The 19596-nt window shown below is 32.8% G+C and overlaps 2 protein-coding genes across 2 annotated transcripts in view; one reads left to right on the top strand and one right to left on the bottom strand.

The window, feature by feature from the left end:
* Positions 1–676: 676 nt before the first annotated feature.
* LOC105129854 (protein unc-50 homolog) lies at positions 677–5537 on the top strand. Its single transcript, XM_011032093.1, has 10 exons — positions 677–962; positions 1366–1433; positions 1752–1777; positions 2142–2232; positions 2649–2744; positions 3369–3437; positions 3636–3694; positions 3787–3909; positions 4913–4984; positions 5069–5537. The coding sequence occupies exons 1-10, from the start codon at positions 867–869 to the stop codon at positions 5131–5133; spliced, it is 765 nt and encodes a 254-aa protein (XP_011030395.1). The 5' UTR covers positions 677–866; the 3' UTR covers positions 5134–5537.
* Positions 5538–7884: 2347 nt separating this feature from the next.
* Positions 7885–19596, bottom strand: part of LOC105129887 (probable cinnamyl alcohol dehydrogenase) — a 21666-nt gene continuing 9954 nt past the window's right edge. The window contains 4 exon segments of the mRNA XM_011032129.1: positions 7885–8087; positions 8228–8360; positions 8363–8570; positions 8572–8636. Coding sequence (XP_011030431.1) covers positions 7885–8087; positions 8228–8360; positions 8363–8570; positions 8572–8636 — 609 coding nt within the window.

Here is a 19596-nt window from a genome sequence, read left to right as displayed (position 1 = left end):
CTTTCTTTCTTCCTAGCGTTTCATTTTCATGTCAACCTTTGCTGGAGCAGATGAAAAATCCGACGCTCTTTGAAGTTTTCGGCTGCTTCATCAACTTACTTTCTATGAACTATAAAGGGGAGGAGTTTTATGTTTTGTTTTGATGACCAAAGGTTTTGCCTGGTTGTGGCTGTATCCCCTTTTTGGGGCCACTGACTGTTACGTAAGGACTTAATTGAATGTTTTTAGAGAAAAAAGGACGTAGAAAGAAAATTTCTAATTTACAGTGCTGGATTCTAAATAATTGAAGTAAATTGACGTATACTAAGACATAAAAAAAAATGATCTGATTTATTTAATATTTCTGGATGAATGCATTGATATTAGACGTTAGCAGGTGAAAAAAATAAAAAAATAAAAAATCCTAAAACATAAAAAATACATATTCTTGGAATCAAGATTGATTATGATTACAGTGAGCCCAGTTTTTGTTGAGAAACAGGTTTTAATTAGGTATCTCATTACACAGCACTCCGACTCAACCGGAAAAAAAAACCTAAAAAGGCCGAGAAAGGCCACAATCATTCCTCTGTTGCTCAGAGCCAAAGCCCAGTATCTAAAACCAAGCTAGCAAGTCCATGTTAAAAGTGAAAAACTTGGCCCAGTAAATCCTTCGCTCCATATGGTTTCAGAGAGGGCAGACTCTGCACGAGTCGTCGTCGTTTTACGTTTTTTCTTCTCACAATCTCGAAACAGGAACAAAGAGAAGAAGGCTGTGCAAAAATTCTCCACAGATCTCCAGGGAAGCAAAGAACACCTTGCCTGAAATCACAAAGGAGAAAAGGAAAAGCAAATCATCTAACTTATTAGTACGTATATAAAAAAAGATGCTGCCTACAACATCGAAAGGGCGTGCATCGTCGTCCTCTACTTCTCGAGTTAACTCCTCCACTTTCCCTCAATACCTCCGTCGAATTATCAAGGTCCTCTCCCCTCCTCTCTCAAGATCTGACTTCCTTGTTGATATTTCTCATTTTTACTCCTTCCAATTCTCAAAATTCACCTTCTCAATTATTAATTGCCTTCACAAATGTTGAATTTCCTCAGTGAATCGTGTGATTTCGCTGCTAGTTATTAAATATGGTTGCAATGACGTATGCCTCATCCAAGAGTCTTTAATGACTCGGTACTTTTTCTTATTAATGATTTTTTTTGGTACCTAATTGTGAGTTTAGGAGGATTCATTCTGTAGTTTTTGGCGCTCGTCAATGTTACGGAGAAATCTGCTCATGCATCATAGAATTTTGATGTCGATATCTGCTTTGATGACGCCTAAAGTGTGGATTTCTGCATTTACAAACCCTTGTCTTTTTCTGTGCATTACAGTGGCAACAAATGGACATTGAATACACTTTCTGGCAAATGCTTTACTTGTGCACCTCACCGAAAGTTGTGTAAGTTTGCTTCACCTGAACTTACTCGCTACTGTCATTGCTGTTATGAGTATGATTAGGATTATGTTATCTTTTTATTGGTGTATAGTTGGAAAGACGAGTGTTGAATCAGACCGAACCATAAGGTTTTGGAGCATTGAGACTGTTGTACCATCTTTCTTTCTTTCTTTTTAATTTTTTTTCCGCAAAACTGGCATGTAGAAGGGGAAAACCTTTACTTTTAACGTTGGCTCAAACTTTGGTTTAAGTTGTTTATAACTATTTTGTTTACTTTCTAGTTGGGAAGTTTCTAATTGAGTTATTATGTTTTGCATGCAGCTATCAGCATACTAAGTTTCACAAACGTAAGTTCATCTCCAAGTAAAGAATCATTTATTTTTTCACTTGATGGTTGGCGACTAGAAACTGTTACTTTCCTGTGGTACATGGTTATTTGGAAATCAGAAAATCTTATTGACTATTTTTTAATATTTTTTTTGTAGTTTATCCCCCATGTTTTGATCGAAAACCACTGGTTGTATTTTCTGCACCAAAATTTTAAAATGCAATGTTGCATGATAATCTGGTGCCTTTGATGTTATATTTGATTGTCTTTCTGCTTGAATTTTATCAAGCACTCACTGGAGGTCTCGAACTATGAAATTTTCTGTAGAAAATTACATGCACTTTGAAAAAAATTTACTTTACTTTTTTTTTTTCCCTCTCCAGAAACTAAGAATCAATGGGCACGTGATGACCCTGCTTTTGTTGTTATCTCCAGCCTCCTTTTGGCAGTTGCAGCTTTGGCTTATTGTGCTGCGTAAGTTTCCTGTCTTTAGGAACCTCTCCTGATTGACTGTTATAATGATGGTAAAAATAATAAATGATTTTCAAGCTCTCATCCTTTTTTTAACGAGAGACCTTCCAGGAACTCCTTTGTTTGGATTATTTTGAAATTTAAGCCTGCGGTTGTTAATTATGATTATGCATGCTGAGACAATGCTCTTGGATGTCTAACCTCTTCCAAGTTTGGTAATGCTGCACATGCATGATTAGGCTGCATTTTGAATTTCGAACTTCCAAGTTAGCAATGTTATGGAAAAAACTTTTTAGTGCATTTCATTTTTCTAGCCCTCGTTGCTTATAGATTGTTTTGTTTTCTTTTGCTGCATTCAATGAGTTATTTGAATGTTCCCTCCAGATTAAATCTTTGTTTGTCTCTTATTTTCATTTCAGGTATGACCACAGTGCTGGACATGCTGTTTTTGTAGTTATTTATGTTTTACTTTTTCATTTTTTAATTACTGGAGCTGGTCTGGCTACATGTTGTTGGTAAGAATCACTCTCCACCTGATAGTAAATATGTGCTTATCTTATTTTTCAGCTCTCCCAATATTTGATTGCCCTTATTAATAAATTAAATGACTGTAAATACAAATTTGGCATTTTAATAAATATATCTTTTTTGTCTTTAATAATCCGCACTTCCTATGTTGCCGCCAATGCCACTGGCCTTGCACATGATAGTTAGTTGGTGAATTATATCTTGTTAATTGAAGCCATTGAAAGAATCGACTTTTACATGTGTGGAACTAAAATGGAGAGAGGAGATTTTGTACCATTAGTAATATAACGCTTTGTGTATAATTAGATAATTGAGATACTTGTTCTGAAATCTGAAACTTGTAAAGCCTTCAATTCATCAAAATATTGTTTTACCACCTGGAGATGACATTAATTGCCTTGGTGATACCTTCCCTTTTTGTAAGAATTTAATCCTAGATAAAGAAACTAATTCTGGATTTCTTTTGTTGATGCTTTTTTTTTTTCCTTTCTTCATTCATAATTAGATCTTTCACTTCTTGATTTCCTTCCCCTGCTTGTGTGATTAGATCTCGAACATGGATGCTACATCATGCCTGCCTAATTGTGATTCCATTTCTCAATTCCATACAGGTTCTTAACTAATGCTTACCTTCGGGAGGAGGCTCCAAATAGTCATGTTGTTGAGCAACGGGTTGAATGGCAAGTCTAGAACTTCATGCTCTTGGTTGTTTTAGAAATATGTTCTTAACAGGTGTATGCATGTGAAATGTTTGCAAATCATTATAGGTTTGCCCATTTCTGTCTCTGATGTTTTTTAGATGCTATTTATCTCGCTTGTGTTCCTCATTAATAACGCCTAGTGCTGACCCCTTTTGTCATTCTGCTTTCTGGTTGAAGGCTATATGCGTTTGATGTGCACTGCAATTCTTTCTTCCCAATGTTTGTCATGCTTTATGGTAAGTGCTATGTTAATATATGTTTCAGCTTTTAGTTCTTGGATCTCAGTTTATGCTACCACAGTATTACTAATGTCCTGGTTTTGTTGCAGTTATACATTATTTCCTGTCACCCCTTCTAGTTGCCCATGGTTTCATACCTGTATTGCTGTCGAACCTGCTGTTCATGGTGGCAGCCTCGTACTATCATTACCTAAACTTTTTAGGCTATTATGGTGAGCTAAATTTTCATAGTATCTGATTTAATGCTTTTCTGAACAGTTTTTTTTCCTACAAAAGATCACTAGCTTGCAAATTATTTAGAATAACTTCAAGGTCTTGGATGAATTGGTATCCATGTCATTACCTCAATTACGTGTTTCGAGCAGCATTTTGGACCTAGATTGAACTGGAATGCCAAACCTGTTTCCTTAAAGCATCATCTTTTCCTAGCCTGAGTTAGAGCTTCTACCTGTTCTTGATATAAGCCTGAGTTGGACTGTATTGACTTGGTCAGACTGATTATCCAGTTGGAAACCCTTGTTGAACTGCTGGAATTTCACCTTGTTTTCAAGATTCATCATTGATATTCTCTTGGAGCCTTGATCCTAGGCTGTGGAAATTAAAGTGATTTGTATTAAACATGATGACACGATTGCCAAGGATGTTTCGATGTAATCACATCATGTGTTTTTTTATGAAATAAATGACCTATGAGATATTCTTATCACTTGTAATAGTGTAAGAAACCGCACAAATGCTGTACATAAATAATAAAAGAGTTAAATGATAGAAAATAAAAATTGCAGTTGCTTCACTTTGTTGCATGAAAGATAGGTTTTAGGCGCCCATGAATGGCATTTAGGATATAGGTTTAGTTGAATAAGTTGACACCAAAAGATCCGTAGTATATATCTACTCCAGTATGATCCTGGATGAGGTTCTGACACCTTGCCTCCTGTTCTTTCTGGTTCAGTCACTGGATCAGTTTTTGAAACACTGGGTCTTAGTGGCAGGAGCTCACTGCCAGAAATCCAGTGATTCTTTTCCGCTTCCTGAAAACAAAAGAAAGTCCTTGCTGAAGGGTTGCTAAACATGTTCGGTTGAAGGTTTTGCCTGGATATGGGTTCAAACTTGGATGGCTATTAAACTTTTTTTTTTTTTTTTTGCTGTAATGATACAGCTGCTGATAACCTTAATCAATTAAGTTACTGATAACATGTCTTGAAATTATTGCAGTGTTGCCCTTCCTGGAGAGAACAACATTTTTCCTCTATCCAATCGGTCTTATCATTGTCCTATCTCCTATTTGTAAGTACTTGAGTGCAATTTCTCACTGGACCTTGGTATCAGGTTGTTTTGTACCTCAACCTCTTAGTTCTTTCAACATTGCAGTGATTTTAAGTGGCTTCAATCCTTCAAGATATTTAATGAATGTGTACTTTAGTCAAAGGGTGTGATTTACTAAGCTAACATCTCGGGGGGCACATCTATGTGATGGGAGATAGTTCGGAGACTGCATCAACAATGGGTTGGCCATAATTTCTTCACATACATGTTGTAAAAGTGACGGAGGATAGCAGAATGAAAATCTTTGTAGCTTTCTTGCAGGCCTTTTCCCATTGCAAAGTGGACATCAAACCGATTGAAGTCAGGGTAGAATCGTTCTTTTTTTGACAGTCAATATCATTGTTCAAGCGGATCTATTATTGAATGTAATGATTTGCTGATGTCTTTTATTTGGGAACGTGAATATGATAGATCCCTTTTCACGATGTAAATTTTATGCATCTTCTACATCCTCCAACTGGGCCGGAGTATCTGAATGTTATCATGAAGATGAAATCCATAATGTGATAGCCATACTTTCGGCGCTGGCATATTTGGTAAATGTTATCGGGTAGTAGCTGCGATGGATATTCTGTGCCGTCTATTCCAATAATTCTCAAGAGTTTTTGGCACCCATAAGAGTTCTTCGTTGTTCTTTCGGCACTTAGTGAGTGTTCGGTAGCGTAGTTCTGGGTGAGGGTTTAACCGCAGCCACGTATAAGATTATTTGATTAAGAAGAAAAAAAATACTTTATGCTGTTAGGATTTACCAACTTTGCAGCTGTGCTACATGTTTTGGAGAAGCTGTATTTTGTTGTTTGGGAAGAATTACTGGATAGTGTAGCCATGTCTCACTGTTTCTGCTGGATTGAGTTAATTTTAAAGTTGAAAATACATTAAATTGAGTCTAATTTAATAAAATAAAAATAAAAAATTATTTTTTATTTTTAATTGTGTTTTATTTGAAAAAATAGTGTTAAAAATTATTCAACAACAATATATAAATTAGATGAAGATTGCTTGATGATATAATATTTGTAGAATTTTAACAACAATATATAAATTAGATGAAAATTGCTTGATGACATAGTATTTGTAGAATTTGACTGCAATCTCAATTTTATTCTTCATTATATTTTATTTGATGGTGTTGCGTTCTTAAAAACTTGTAAAAACTGTAATTTTTATTGGATGTATTTTATATGTTATGGAATTGTAGATAGTTTAATGGAACAATAAATAATATTTTATATAAAATATTATTTATTTCATAAAGTAATAACAATAATTAAATTTATAATGTTTAAATTAAAAACTATATATATATATTATTTTATAAACTCAATTTGAAAATTATTTTTTAATCAAATACATTAAATTATTTTTTAATTTGAAAATTATTTTTTAACCAAATACATTAAATTATTTTTTATTCAATTTTAATTTCAATTAAATATATATTTTTTTAAATTAATTTTAATTATAAATATTTTTTATAACATAATTTTTTTCAACTACCGCACACGAATCTCATTACTAAAAAAAGCATACTCGGTTAATGATCAGGTAATGATTGTCGTGCTGCCTCTTTGCCATTTAGATCACGCCGCGAGGTTGAAAAATGTGGGCGCTTAGGTGGATGGGGTCACTATGTAAAGGGTTGCGTATAGTGGTTTCTTTTGACCCCCCCACCCCGCACCCCTTTTTTTTTAAATTAAAATATATATTTTTAATTTTTTTAAAATTTTTAATTTTTTTTGAATGTAAAAATAAACACGAATTCAACCTAACCTGGTAATTGGATTACTAATTCTACCAATCCAACCCGCCCGCCTGGTTGGGCTCTAAATTTGTACCTTGCCTTCACCATCAAGCCCAATTAACGTGGTAATTAGGTTTAAGCAGTTCGTGTTTTCCCAAAGAAGAAAAAAGAGGCTACAAAATGTCAATGCTGTCATTATGTTTCATCCGTAATAAGGTAAAGTTTGAAAGGCAATTCAATAATATCAATGGATCATTTATCCTCGCGCTGCCGAACTGTAATGATTTTAGCTGGTTGTTTGATTATTCATACATAATCAATTACTTAATAATTTGATTATATTATTACAATCTTATTTATGTGTTATTGCATATTTACATGTGTTATTCCTGTTTGTCTGAACATAAATAACAATAGATCACGTATTCATGAAAAATACTAAATCCAATTTTTGTAATTTTAGACGTGAAATCTAATCAAAATCCATGGAATCTAGCAAGATCTAAATGAAATAATTGAAAGAAATAACCCAGCACAATAATATAGTATTTATTTGTCAAAAACAAAGGCAAACACCAACCCTTTAAACTTTAGAAGACTGAAAATTAACTAAAATCCAATCCCATTGCACCAACCTAACACTCTCCCACTAATCATCAAGCAACCGGGAACTTTATAGGTAAGCCTTGCATTTAATAGCTAACCCTTCCACATTCAACAAACTAGAAGAATGAGAGCACACCAAACATCTGACATCTATTGACCAGCCACAACCCAACAACTTAAGTCAAGTCAAAACCCCACAAACCAACTAGATCCATGGAGTCAAGACGGTGCCCCTCTTGGACAGAGCCATCAACAAACCTAACCCTGAAGCCTCTCCCAAACCCAAAGATGCACTCAGCCGAGGACTAACATACCAAAAACCCCCATCTCACAGAAAGAAACTAACATGCAATCAGATCCCCATTAATCCCAATTTCGCTCGAGAACACAAAACGAATCCAGCTCTTCACGTGAGAAGAATTGCTTCAATCCATGGTGTGTACACTCGGTAGCCATAGTAATTGACTGAGGGCCTTAAGGTTTTTTTTTTTTTTAATATGAATAACATTTTTGTTCAAGGACTAAGCTTGCTGCCCGCAACATCGACAGCAAATCTGTATCTCACATCATTTTTCTCGAGCCTCTCGAATGCCATGTTGATATAATTCATTGTGATCACTTCAATCATGGAGGTCAATCCCTTTTCCTGGCAGAACTCAAGCATCTCCCCTGTTTCCTTCAAGCTCCCTATGAAGCTCCCAGTGATTGACTTTCTCCCTACACAAAATATTGCATATGAAAAGAAGCACCTTATCAGGGATTATGGATTATAACAAATCTTTTCCTGAAATCTTCTTAAATGAAAAGTAAGTAGAAAACAGATAACTAATATTTAAAGTAAATGGAAAGAGACTCACCAAGCATAACCGTAGGTGTAACAAACTGCAATGGGGCATTAATAACACCCATCAAGATCAACTTGCCATCAAGTTTCAATAAAGAAAGGTAAGGCTCAAGAGGATGAACCACAGGCACGGTATCGATGATATATAGTCGAGTGAATCAGCTGCCTTTTGCATGCCTTCCCCATCCGAGCTGACCAAGTATTCATCAGCACCAAGATGTTCCAAAGCCTCCTCCCTCTTCTTATCAGAAGAACTAATCACAGTTACATGGTGTCCCATTGCTTTTGCTATCTTCACTCCCATGTGTCCTACTCCTCCAAGTCCTAAAATCCCTCCTCTTAGCTCACTCTTGTTTCAATCCAGCGCTTAATAGTAGTGCTGCTTGTTCTGGTGACATCCCGTCGGGAATTTTCTCCACAAACTCAGGGAAAATATCAAATTTTATCGAAACAAAGCACAAGTTTTGCTTTGTCGATAAATTTAACCAACTTTTTATCGATCATCTAGTTTAGGTTGCCTTGAATTTATTTTTTTCATGTTCTTTTTTTATTTATTCTACCAGTAACATAGCTAAGACAGTAAACTAGCTACAAACCAAGCTGTATCGAGTATTTTAACAATTTTGCCAAGATATTAATTAAATACTATCAACTAACGAGGACTCCTCAAGAAAATACAAAATAAACATTTTTATTTTTTAAACTAGTGTAAAAAAGGAGCTCGTTGCATGTTTAAAATCTTAAAATTTTATCCCATATGTCACAAACCATGTTGCTTGTTCATTGGTTATCAAAAAAAATAATATCACAACTTAACTAATTAAGATCTCCTCATCTCAGATCTTTACTTATTTTTACCATTTTAAATGTTTCTTTTTGGATTAAAATCTTATAATCTTGATCTTCAAATTTGATTTTTGGTAGTTAAGTGTAAGCGACACTGTTTATCATGTTTTACCATGAAAATTGCACTCAGAATTGTTATTTAGTTATCTACATTTGTTTTTGTGGTATTCTCTGTAGGGATCACAGGATCCCAAGGGAGTATTCTTTTAATCCAAATTTAGAGTAGACTATGGCATCAAAAGGTCATCAGCCCAAGAACTCCGCCACCAGCATTTGCATGCGTGGAATTTCAGGATCACTAAAGGAATGCCCCAACTTCATTCCTCGACTTGCTTCGAATATTTCTAAAAAGTTCCACACACCCACTACTTTCTGCAGAGATCGAGACTTAATTTCCTTTCGCTTTATTGGAACTCCAAATTACCACCACCTTCCTGATTATCTTACACGGTTTGACTTGTTCGTTCTGTAGAGGGAAGAAAAATGGAAGCATTCACATGAGGAAATTCAAGTTCCAACTTCCAAGATGAGAAATTTTGGGAAATTAGGGATAATCTTCTGCTTAAATAAGGTGTGATGGAGATAACATACAAGCAATTCATTAAACCCCACTTGACTTTTGCGACGCAAACTATATTTTTCTGTCAACTTCCTTTTTAGATTTCAATTTCTCACAGTATTCTTCAAAGACTTTTACGCATTGAAACCAAATCTTTTTCAGTGGACACAAATCATCTATATCTAGATTGATATTTAATGAAAATCTTATTTTATTCTAACATGAAAAAAACACGGGGAAAGCAAATCAACTGACAAGGTTAAGTGAGAGAAAAACCCAAGACTTGTCAACAAGGAATGAAAAGGAAAGGAGGAAAACCGTATCGGGAAAAGATCAAAAAGATTTAGTCATTTATATTCTCGTCTGAGTAAGAAGCCATCTCCTGCATCATCATCATCATAATATATCGTCGTCGTTGCATGCTTACCGCAAAGCCATCAACGCCAATTGCTCAAGATGGCTGAGGCCACCACTCCATTATTTTACATCGCCCATCTAAATCATGACCGGTTCACGTCAACTAAGCAGAAAAGGACTCAATATAGAGCCACTAAACGACTTAATTAAGGCAGGACCTTGAAAATCAACTCCACTTTCTTATTTTATTAAACTCACTGTTCTTGAATCTCTACCGCCCCATAAGATAACTCTGCTTCTCTAATTCAGTAGCAAATATACTGACAGACAAGCATGCCAAGGTTGTGAATATGTCAAAAACGTGCACAATATTCAGGTCTTAATAGTATTATAACTTCTACAGAAGTAAAAATAGAAATTAAAATATTACAGGAAGTGGTCGAAGTAAGGTGATTAGAAAAGTGATCAACAAGCAGACAGTTGGCTTCAAGGAAGATAAACAATGCCAATTCATAGTATTGAACACGAGGCAGTTTTATTTTATTCATAAGAGGTTAAGAGAAGTCTTTCACAAATACATATGTAACAGCAACATGTTATAGATATGTATGTATGTAGAAACCATGCTGAATGCACCAGACAACGGGTTATAGCTATATATATTTCTATTGCAAATGACATTATATTAATATTAATATTGATGCAGAGACAGGATCTTCTATAAGGTTTGGCATGTCGAGCCAAAAGGCTTGACCAACTTAGAAGTCATTGTAAAGTTAAACTAAAATGAAGATTAGTACGGCGAATGTTAGCTTCTCTTTCAGACAAAAGAAGATTATATTAAGAAAAAAAATGAAGCCAAAAGAAAGAATTCTGATAGAGCAGCCCAATCCTGCTAAATATCAGTCAAGGAAACACTTAAAAGAAGAGCGGAGACTATTTTATGCCATTACAATGTTTTAAGCACACCCAATTGTTGGTTTTTAATTAGTTTTTCTCTTCAATTTTACTTTTTAACATTACATTGATATCATAATTCAAATTATAAATTAAATGGATTAGCGTAGGTCTTTTTGTTCTTCTTCTTCTTCTTTTTTTTTTGTCGAAGTAAGGTGATTAGAAAAGTGATCAACAAGCAGACAGTTGGCTTCAAGGAAGATAAACAATGCCAATTCATAGTATTGAACACGAGGCAGTTTTATTTTATTCATAAGAGGTTAAGAGAAGTCTTTCACAAATACATATGTAACAGCAACATGTTATAGATATGTATGTATGTAGAAACCATGCTGAATGCACCAGACAACGGGTTATAGCTATATATATTTCTATTGCAAATGACATTATATTAATATTAATATTGATGCAGAGACAGGATCTTCTATAAGGTTTGGCATGTCGAGCCAAAAGGCTTGACCAACTTAGAAGTCATTGTAAAGTTAAACTAAAATGAAGATTAGTACGGCGAATGTTAGCTTCTCTTTCAGACAAAAGAAGATTATATTAAGAAAAAAAATGAAGCCAAAAGAAAGAATTCTGATAGAGCAGCCCAATCCTGCTGAATATCAGTCAAGGAAACACTTAAAAGAAGAGCGGAGACTATTTTATGCCATTACAATGTTTTAAGCACACCCAATTGTTGGTTTTTAATTAGTTTTTCTCTTCAATTTTACTTTTTAACATTACATTGATATCATAATTCAAATTATAAATTAAATGGATTAGCGTAGGTCTTTTTGTTCTTCTTCTTCTTCTTTTTTTTTTTTTATTATTCAACATTAAGTTTTCTTATTCATGACTTTAGCCACGAGTTTAGCGGATTTACTCAGAATTTTTTTGCTCTTTTTTTTTTTAAATTTATCCTTTAATATTTGATTCATTTAATTTTCTTATCATAGTCTCATGACTCTAGCCACGAGTTTAGTAGATTTATTCAGAATTTTTTTGCTCCTTTTTTTTTTAAAAATTTATCCTTTAATATTTGATTCATTTTTGAAGTGGGTTTTATAGTTTTTTTTATTTATTTTTTAAGAATTTATCTTGATATTATGATACAAGTCACATGTTTAACAAGTTAATAATAGTTGATTTTGATCCTTTTTTTTTAGATTTTTTTTTCAATTTTTTTATTATATCATTTAATATTAGGTTGATTGAAAATTATGCTTCATAATTTATTTTAATTTACTTTCTATGAGGTTATTCTGATTACATAACTTGGGGTATAAGTTTGACAATTTAACCTAGGTTGACTCAAGTTGTTTATTTTTGTGTTTTTTTAATTGTTTTATTTTTAATTTAATTCTTGAAATTTGGATTGATTAGAAATTGGGTTTCATAATTTATTTTGATTTGCTTTTATAGGGTTATGTTGGTTTTATGATACTAGTCATGGATTTGACAGGTATGTTGATTGAATATGTTTCTATCTCAAAATTCTAAATAAAGATGTCTTGAAATTCTTTTTAATCAAACAATGTTTTAACATATATCCAAGTTATCTTTGGACCTGTTAAGTTGCTTGGGTTATATCGGGTCAGCCTTCACATGATTTAAAATTTTTTACTAGAAAACATGTTAACAACATCAACATCTGATTTTGTTTTTATATTAAGAAAAATTAATTTGACCCACAATATGGCGTGAGCTAATTATGTAGTATACTATTAGTCATAGAACTGCGCTTTAGGTGCAATATAGATAACTTCAAGAATTCTAATGTAAGCTTTAGAAAATGCAACATGAATATAGGTAAGTTTTTTGTTTGTAATTAATACATATAACTTTCTTATATCATATTCTTGTTTGATTTTTTCCTGATGTATTTGTTTATTGGAATAAATTTTGATTTACCTGTAATTAAAAGGAAGGAAAAATAGTTCATTCGATGAAACTTATAATCTACCTTTGAACATGCTTGTAAAACCATAAGCAATTTATCTTCAACAATCTCTTTAAAGAACATTCTCTTAATACACAATTCAACATAAACAAAAAGAGATCCAAAATTATGAAGACTGTTATTTTCCTTGAAAAGATGGAAATTAAGAGAAATGAAAGATGTTTTTTAAACCCTCAGATATGCATATTGTTTTGTTATGAAAAAGGAAGCAAAGACGAAGGTTGAAGAAATCCTAAAGGTTATAAAAGGAGAAGGGGAAAGGAAGAGTCAGAAATGAGAGAGTTCAGGTCAATATGTTTTCCTTTTTTTAATATCATTCTCATTCCAACTATTTGATTAAATTATAAAGAGAAAAAAGAGAGCCTATATATATATATATATACTAGGATTACTAACTAAATTTATCCCACACAAAAAGAATGTTACATGTAACCAGCTATATGACATGCCAGAAAGCTAAAGGAAAGGACGAAGAATTCCTAACTAATTTCGATTGAAATAATGGAAATACAGTAATAAAATGGTGAAACAATTATCCTTTCTCTTCCAACTACTTTCTATGTTCCATATTCGTTAACATCCCTCAATAAGATGGAGCATAGGAGTTGATTATACCTATCTTGGGCATATGATAAGACAACAAATATGCAAACAAAGGACTTTATAGAGATGTGTGTAGTCTTTGAAATCCCTTCTTGAATTTTATTAAGGTTAAGATGACAATTTAATTCAATGTACTTAGTTCATTTATGCAATACGAGGTTTGAAGCAATGTATAACACAACTTTGTTATCATAATGCAATACAACAACATGAGGATGATAAAATTAAAGATTAATTAGAAGAAATCAAAACCATGTAATCTCTAAACTGGTGGTAGCCATGACATGCTATTAAGCCTCCATTGAAGAATGAGACATCATCGATTGCTTCTTGGATTTCTAAGAAACCAAAAATGAACCAAGAAAGATTCAAAATCTAGAAATGAAATACCTGGTGTGAGGATAAGATGCCTAGTCAAATCATAATAGGCTACAATGTCCAAGTTGCTTGAAGAGGGAAAGAAAAGCCCCTGCCTTAAAGTCTCTTTGATGTATTTGAGGATTTTGAATGCTGCTATCAAGTATAGATCAATAAGGTGATCCATTAATTGACTTAAGATTTGCACACTGTAAGATATATTTGGTCTCGTGATTGTCAGGTATACAAGTCTCCCAATTAATTGTCTATAGTAAGTAGGATCAGATAAAAGTGTACTCTCTTCTATACTAAGCTTTAAATTTTGATCTATATGAAGCTTCAAAGGCTGGGATCCTGGAGTGCTGGAACCTTCTAGAATGTTCAGAGCATATTTCCTCAAACATATTTATATCCTTTATTTTGTTCTGATGAATTTGATCATAAGAAAATACCTTAATTTTCTTAAATCTTTAATCTTGAACTTGTTATTGAGAAAAACCTTGATATCCTTGACAATAATAAGAGAGTCACTTACTACTATGATATTATCTACATACACTAGTAGTGTTGTGAAATAATGATTATCTTATTTGATGAACAAGCTATAATCCGATTTAGACTGACATAGACCAAATTCAAGCAGAGAGGCGGAGAATCTTGAGTACCATTAGCTTGACACTTAATTTAACCTATAAAGACTCTTAAGTAGTTTCCAAACTTGATGATGTTGACATTGGGTATATCTAGGAGGTCGCTTCATATATATTTCCTCTTATAAGTCTTAATGGAAAAAGGTGTTATTGATGTCAAATTAATACAAACCCTGGCCTTTAACTTTAACTATAGCCAAAAGACATCTTCATGTGACTAGCTTTGCAACTGAGGAGAAAGTTTCATGGTAGTTAATACCCTCTTATTGTGTGCACCCCTTTGCAACTAATTTCACATTGAATCTTTCAATGTTGCCATCTAAATTATATGTGTGTGTGTGTGTGTGTAGTTAAGAGGCCTTTTCTAAGAAGTAGATAAGTCATTGTCTATGTCTAGTTAGAATCCAAAGCTTTCAACTCTTTCTCCATAGTTAGGGGTCAATAAGGTTCTTTAACAGCCTGTACATATGTTTTTGGGTCAGTGTGTGAGGTAGCAGAATTAGAGAATACTTGAAATGTAAAAAAATTTTATTATATGAAAAAAATTACTCAAATGAAATTGTTTACCCAGAAGAGCTTTAGTTGTCACGACCTGTTGGATTGTGAGAGTTGATGGAAGTTAGGTGACAATAAAAGTCTTGCAAGTACTTGAGAGCTTGTTTCATCCTAGTAGATTTACGAACAAAAAGAGAAGAAGTAGGTGAATGTGTGTAGGATATGAAGTTGTGAAGATAGAGAATGTTGATGAGTTGGGCTGAATATTTGTGTCAATTGTATCAGAAGACATGTTTTCACTTGAAGATGAATCTTTTGAATTGGAGTGTGAGAAGGGTTATTAGACATTAGAATAGAAGGAGTGCGAGTATCATATATAGGATCTGAAGTAAAAGAATAACAAGAATTAAGTTGTTACTATACCATTTTTCCAGAAGGTGTTGTTTCAGAAGAAGAAGTTTTGCACACAAATGTTTTAGAAAGAAAAATATCCTCATGAAAGGTTACATCTTTAAACGAAAAATGTTATTTGTTTATAATTTTAGCAACTTATAACCTTTTACCCCAAAATGATAACTAAGAAATATACATGTTCTTGCTCTAGAGTTAAATTTCTTCCTTCCATGACTTATAGTGGTGGCAAAACAAAGACGCCTAAAAACTCTCAAGTAATGATAAGAGGGACTAGAATTGAAGATGGATTTATAAGGTATCTTGTTTTGTAGTAAAGGTGTAGGGATACAATTTACAATATAAGTTATAGTAAGGATATAATTATTCCAGAATTCAAATGGTAAGTTAGCTTGAAATCTAAGAGCTCTAGCAGTATTTAAGATGTGTTTATGTTTTCTCTTAATGATCTCACTTTGTTGTGAGGTTTTTACACTAGTTCTTTTGATGCCATTTTTATAGAAGAAATATCCTATTTGGAACTCTGTCCCATTATCATTTCTTAGATACTTAGCCTTAGCTCCAAATTGAGTATTAACCATATTATAGAATGATGTTATAGATTTTCATACGTTTGACTTGTTTTTTTTTTTTTTTTTATCAAATAAACCTAAATACTATGAGATAGATCATCAATAATGGTCAAGAAATATCTACTCCCATCATAAGCAGCTATAAAATATAGCCCTTATAGGTCACAATGTGTAAGTTTAAAATTGAAAAAAGATTTATGCATGTTTTGATATAAAAAGAGTTTATGTTGTCTTGTTATGGGGAAAACAAAGCAAGAAGTTTCATTAATAGTAGAGCATAAGTTTTTTTTATTACAACTGGATCTTTAATTAACTATACTCTAGAGTTTGAAATATGGCCTAGATGATAATGCTATATATTAGAAACATGACTAGTATTTGTAACGTAAGCAAAAGATAGATGATAAGTATCAAAATACTTTGATAATTTACACATTAAAGTAGTAGGAGATACTTCAATGTTCTAGAAGTGGTAGAGACTATTCTTTATTGCACTTAATCCAATTGTTGTCCATGACGTGAGGTCTTATAGAAAGCAAACATTGGATAAGAAAACAAAACAATAAGAGACACTTTTTGTTATTGTTGGTGCGACAATGAGATTGAAAGCAAATGAAAGAATACGTAAAACATTTTCAAGAGTGATCAATTTAGAGAGCTTAATAATGCTTATGGTGTGACTGAGATCTTCTAACCATTGGAAAGTTTGACATTATAAGACACAGTGGTTGTGATTTTAGTAAAAAAAATGGTGTTACAAATTATATGATATATAACTCATGTATCTATGATATAAGGAACATTGTTAATATCAAAAGGTATATATGCGTAAGTAGAGAGACAAGTTACGATACTAGATATAGATGGAAGACTTTTGAAGTTGGCAAAAAGGGTGGTCGGATTGTGAGGCATATAAGAATAAGTATATGTTGGATTGTGTTTCTTATAAAGTAACTATATGATTTTTTGATATTAATTTCAAATCAGAGTCATCTTGTTAGTGTGATTCTTTGAAAAATCCTCAGTTATAATCATGTTAGACTGACTAATATGCATATTTGATCTATTTCCCTTGTTATGTAACTTGTGACTAGGATACTATCCCACTAGCTTGTAACACCTCTCTTCTAAATGACTGCTTATATGATAGTGACTATAAGTGAGAGGTTTCACATTTCCTGCCTTGGAACATTCCTTCAAGAGATGCCCTTGAATCTTGTAATGAAGATAATAAGGTCTATTAAATGGCTTGAAGGTTATGGATGCATTTTTGGTAAGAAGGGCTATTAATTTAGGGGTAGGTGTGCAAGGTAGCATCTATTGTTGTTTCTCTTCTTGTTGAATAAGGGAGAAAACTTTACTAAGCTGTGGTATGAGATCCATTAACATAATTTGATCTTATACATTGGATTATGCTTTTTTCAAACCCATCATAAATTGAATTACATAATCTAGTTGATAGTGATCAAGCAAGACCTTTAGCCCACAAGAGCATTCTGGTATAGGATAGTGTAATGCTAACTCATCCTAAATCGATTTCAGTTTTCCATAATAGATATTAACGAAATCATTCCCTTGACTCAAGTTAGTTAGAGCCCCTTTTAGTTGAAAAGTTTGTGGCCTATTTTGCTGAGTAAGTCTCTCATAGAGTTCATTCCAAATCTCATATGCTTTATTTATAAGGACAAAAGAGAATTTCACTAAAGGACTTACAAAGTTATGAATCTAAGAAACAATTATATAATTATATCTCTTCCAAGTTTTCAAAGGAGGATCATTAGGATATGAGAGTTTGTGATATTGCCATCAACAAAACAAAGCTTATTTTTGGCTTTAAGAGCCTTTTTAATGGCCTTTGTCCAAGTAACATAGTTCTTTGTGGTTAGGAGGGCAGTGACCAAACTGAAAACTGAGGTGTCACCATTATTAAGGTGGTATGAGTTATTTTGATATGTTAAGTTGGGAAAACATGAGGTTGATTTCATAACATGAGTTATTGTTTATTGATTTTTGGTTTCTTTCTCCATAGTTAGCTAAGCAATCATAAGCTCTGATACCATGAAAGAAATGTTAGAGGTTGTAGATGAAGAATGAGAAAGGAATAGTCAGAAACAAGGGAGTTCGAGCTATTAGGTTTTTTTTATGACATCATTTTCATTCCAACTGTTTGATTAAATTATAAAGAGAAAGAAGAGGTCATATATATACATCAAGACTACTAACTAATTTTATCCCACATAAAAAGAATGTTACATGTAATCAGCTAAATGATAGGCAGGAAAGCTAAAGGAAAGGATAAAGAATTCCTAACTAATTCCAGCTGAAATAATAGAAATACAATAAAGAATAAAATGGTAAAATAATTATCCTTTCTCTTCTAACAACTTTTTATCATCCATATTCTTTAACAAAGCTTGTGTTGTGTCGTTTTGCTAAGCATAATTGTTCTTTTTCAAAAATCAATTGTACATATCAAATCCCTTTATGCCCCCTATTCCTCCCTCCTTCCTTTAATCTTAATGAATTAATTTCAATCTTTGATTAGATATTTCTTTGCTTGCCTTGCGTCTTAAAGGATAAGCTTTAAAGAAGAAGACTTTATGTATAACTCATATTTTAAAAAACTACAATGCTCATAAGGTTTCATGAAGAAACAACAAATAATAGGGAAGTTTATGACATGATTTCAATTAGTGCTTTATAAAAACTTCTTCCTCCCAAAACATGAAGGCTCCTTTTTGAAAAGAAGTATTGTTTCATAACGGTTTGTTGCTAAAAGGTATAAATATTTCCAGAGGCTTATAACAATTAAAAATGTAATCAAACTATTTGTTTATGCTCATGTAAAACTTTAATTGGAGAGCTTGATCCCTAAAATTACTTTAGAACTGTTTTTGGCGATGCTTTTGTAAGTGTTCATGCAAGGTATTTTGTTTTGGCTAAAAAATTAATTTTCTTATGCTTTTGATAATTTTAATAAAACAATGTTAAAATGATTGAAAAAAATTCAAGGAAAGGTATTTGAAATAAAAATTTATATGTGAAATAAAATCACAATTGCATTATCAAAGCCACATGATTAGTACTTAAAAGTGCATTTTTATCATGGTTTTATATCATTATTTTGCACTTAAAGTATCAATAACTCCTTAACTAAAGCATGTTTATAATAATATATCTAATAATATAAGATATCTTTAATTTATGGTAAATGTTCATTTTAAATGCAGGCATATCACATAAATGAAAGGATTGATTGATGAATTTAAGAACTTAAATTAAAAGGACAAAGAGATGGCTAAACTTCGAAAAGAGATGTCGGTGCAATCCAAACCGGAACACTGTTTGGTAATTGGGTCATATCTAGAGCTATAGATCTCAGATTTAGGTCTACTTTATATGGATGGAAAGGTAAGACATAGGCCTACAACTTTCATATGAAGCCCGAGATCTAAAAAGGCCATTTTCAAGTCCAATTGTAGCAACAACAAAGAAGCCTGAATCTGTCCTCCAGCCCGAGCACTGTTTAGTATTTTGGCCATATATGGAGTTCTAGATCTCGAAATGAGCTGAAGTTTTCACATAAGAAAGCTGAGACAATTGCCTACAACTTTCATGTTTACAACTAGC

This window comes from Populus euphratica, unplaced genomic scaffold (assembly GCF_000495115.2).
Source record: "Populus euphratica unplaced genomic scaffold, PopEup_1.0 scaffold34.1, whole genome shotgun sequence".
NCBI lineage: Eukaryota > Viridiplantae > Streptophyta > Magnoliopsida > Malpighiales > Salicaceae > Populus > Populus euphratica.
Note: the sequence above shows the minus strand (reverse complement) of the source record. Positions and strands in the feature narration are given on the sequence as shown.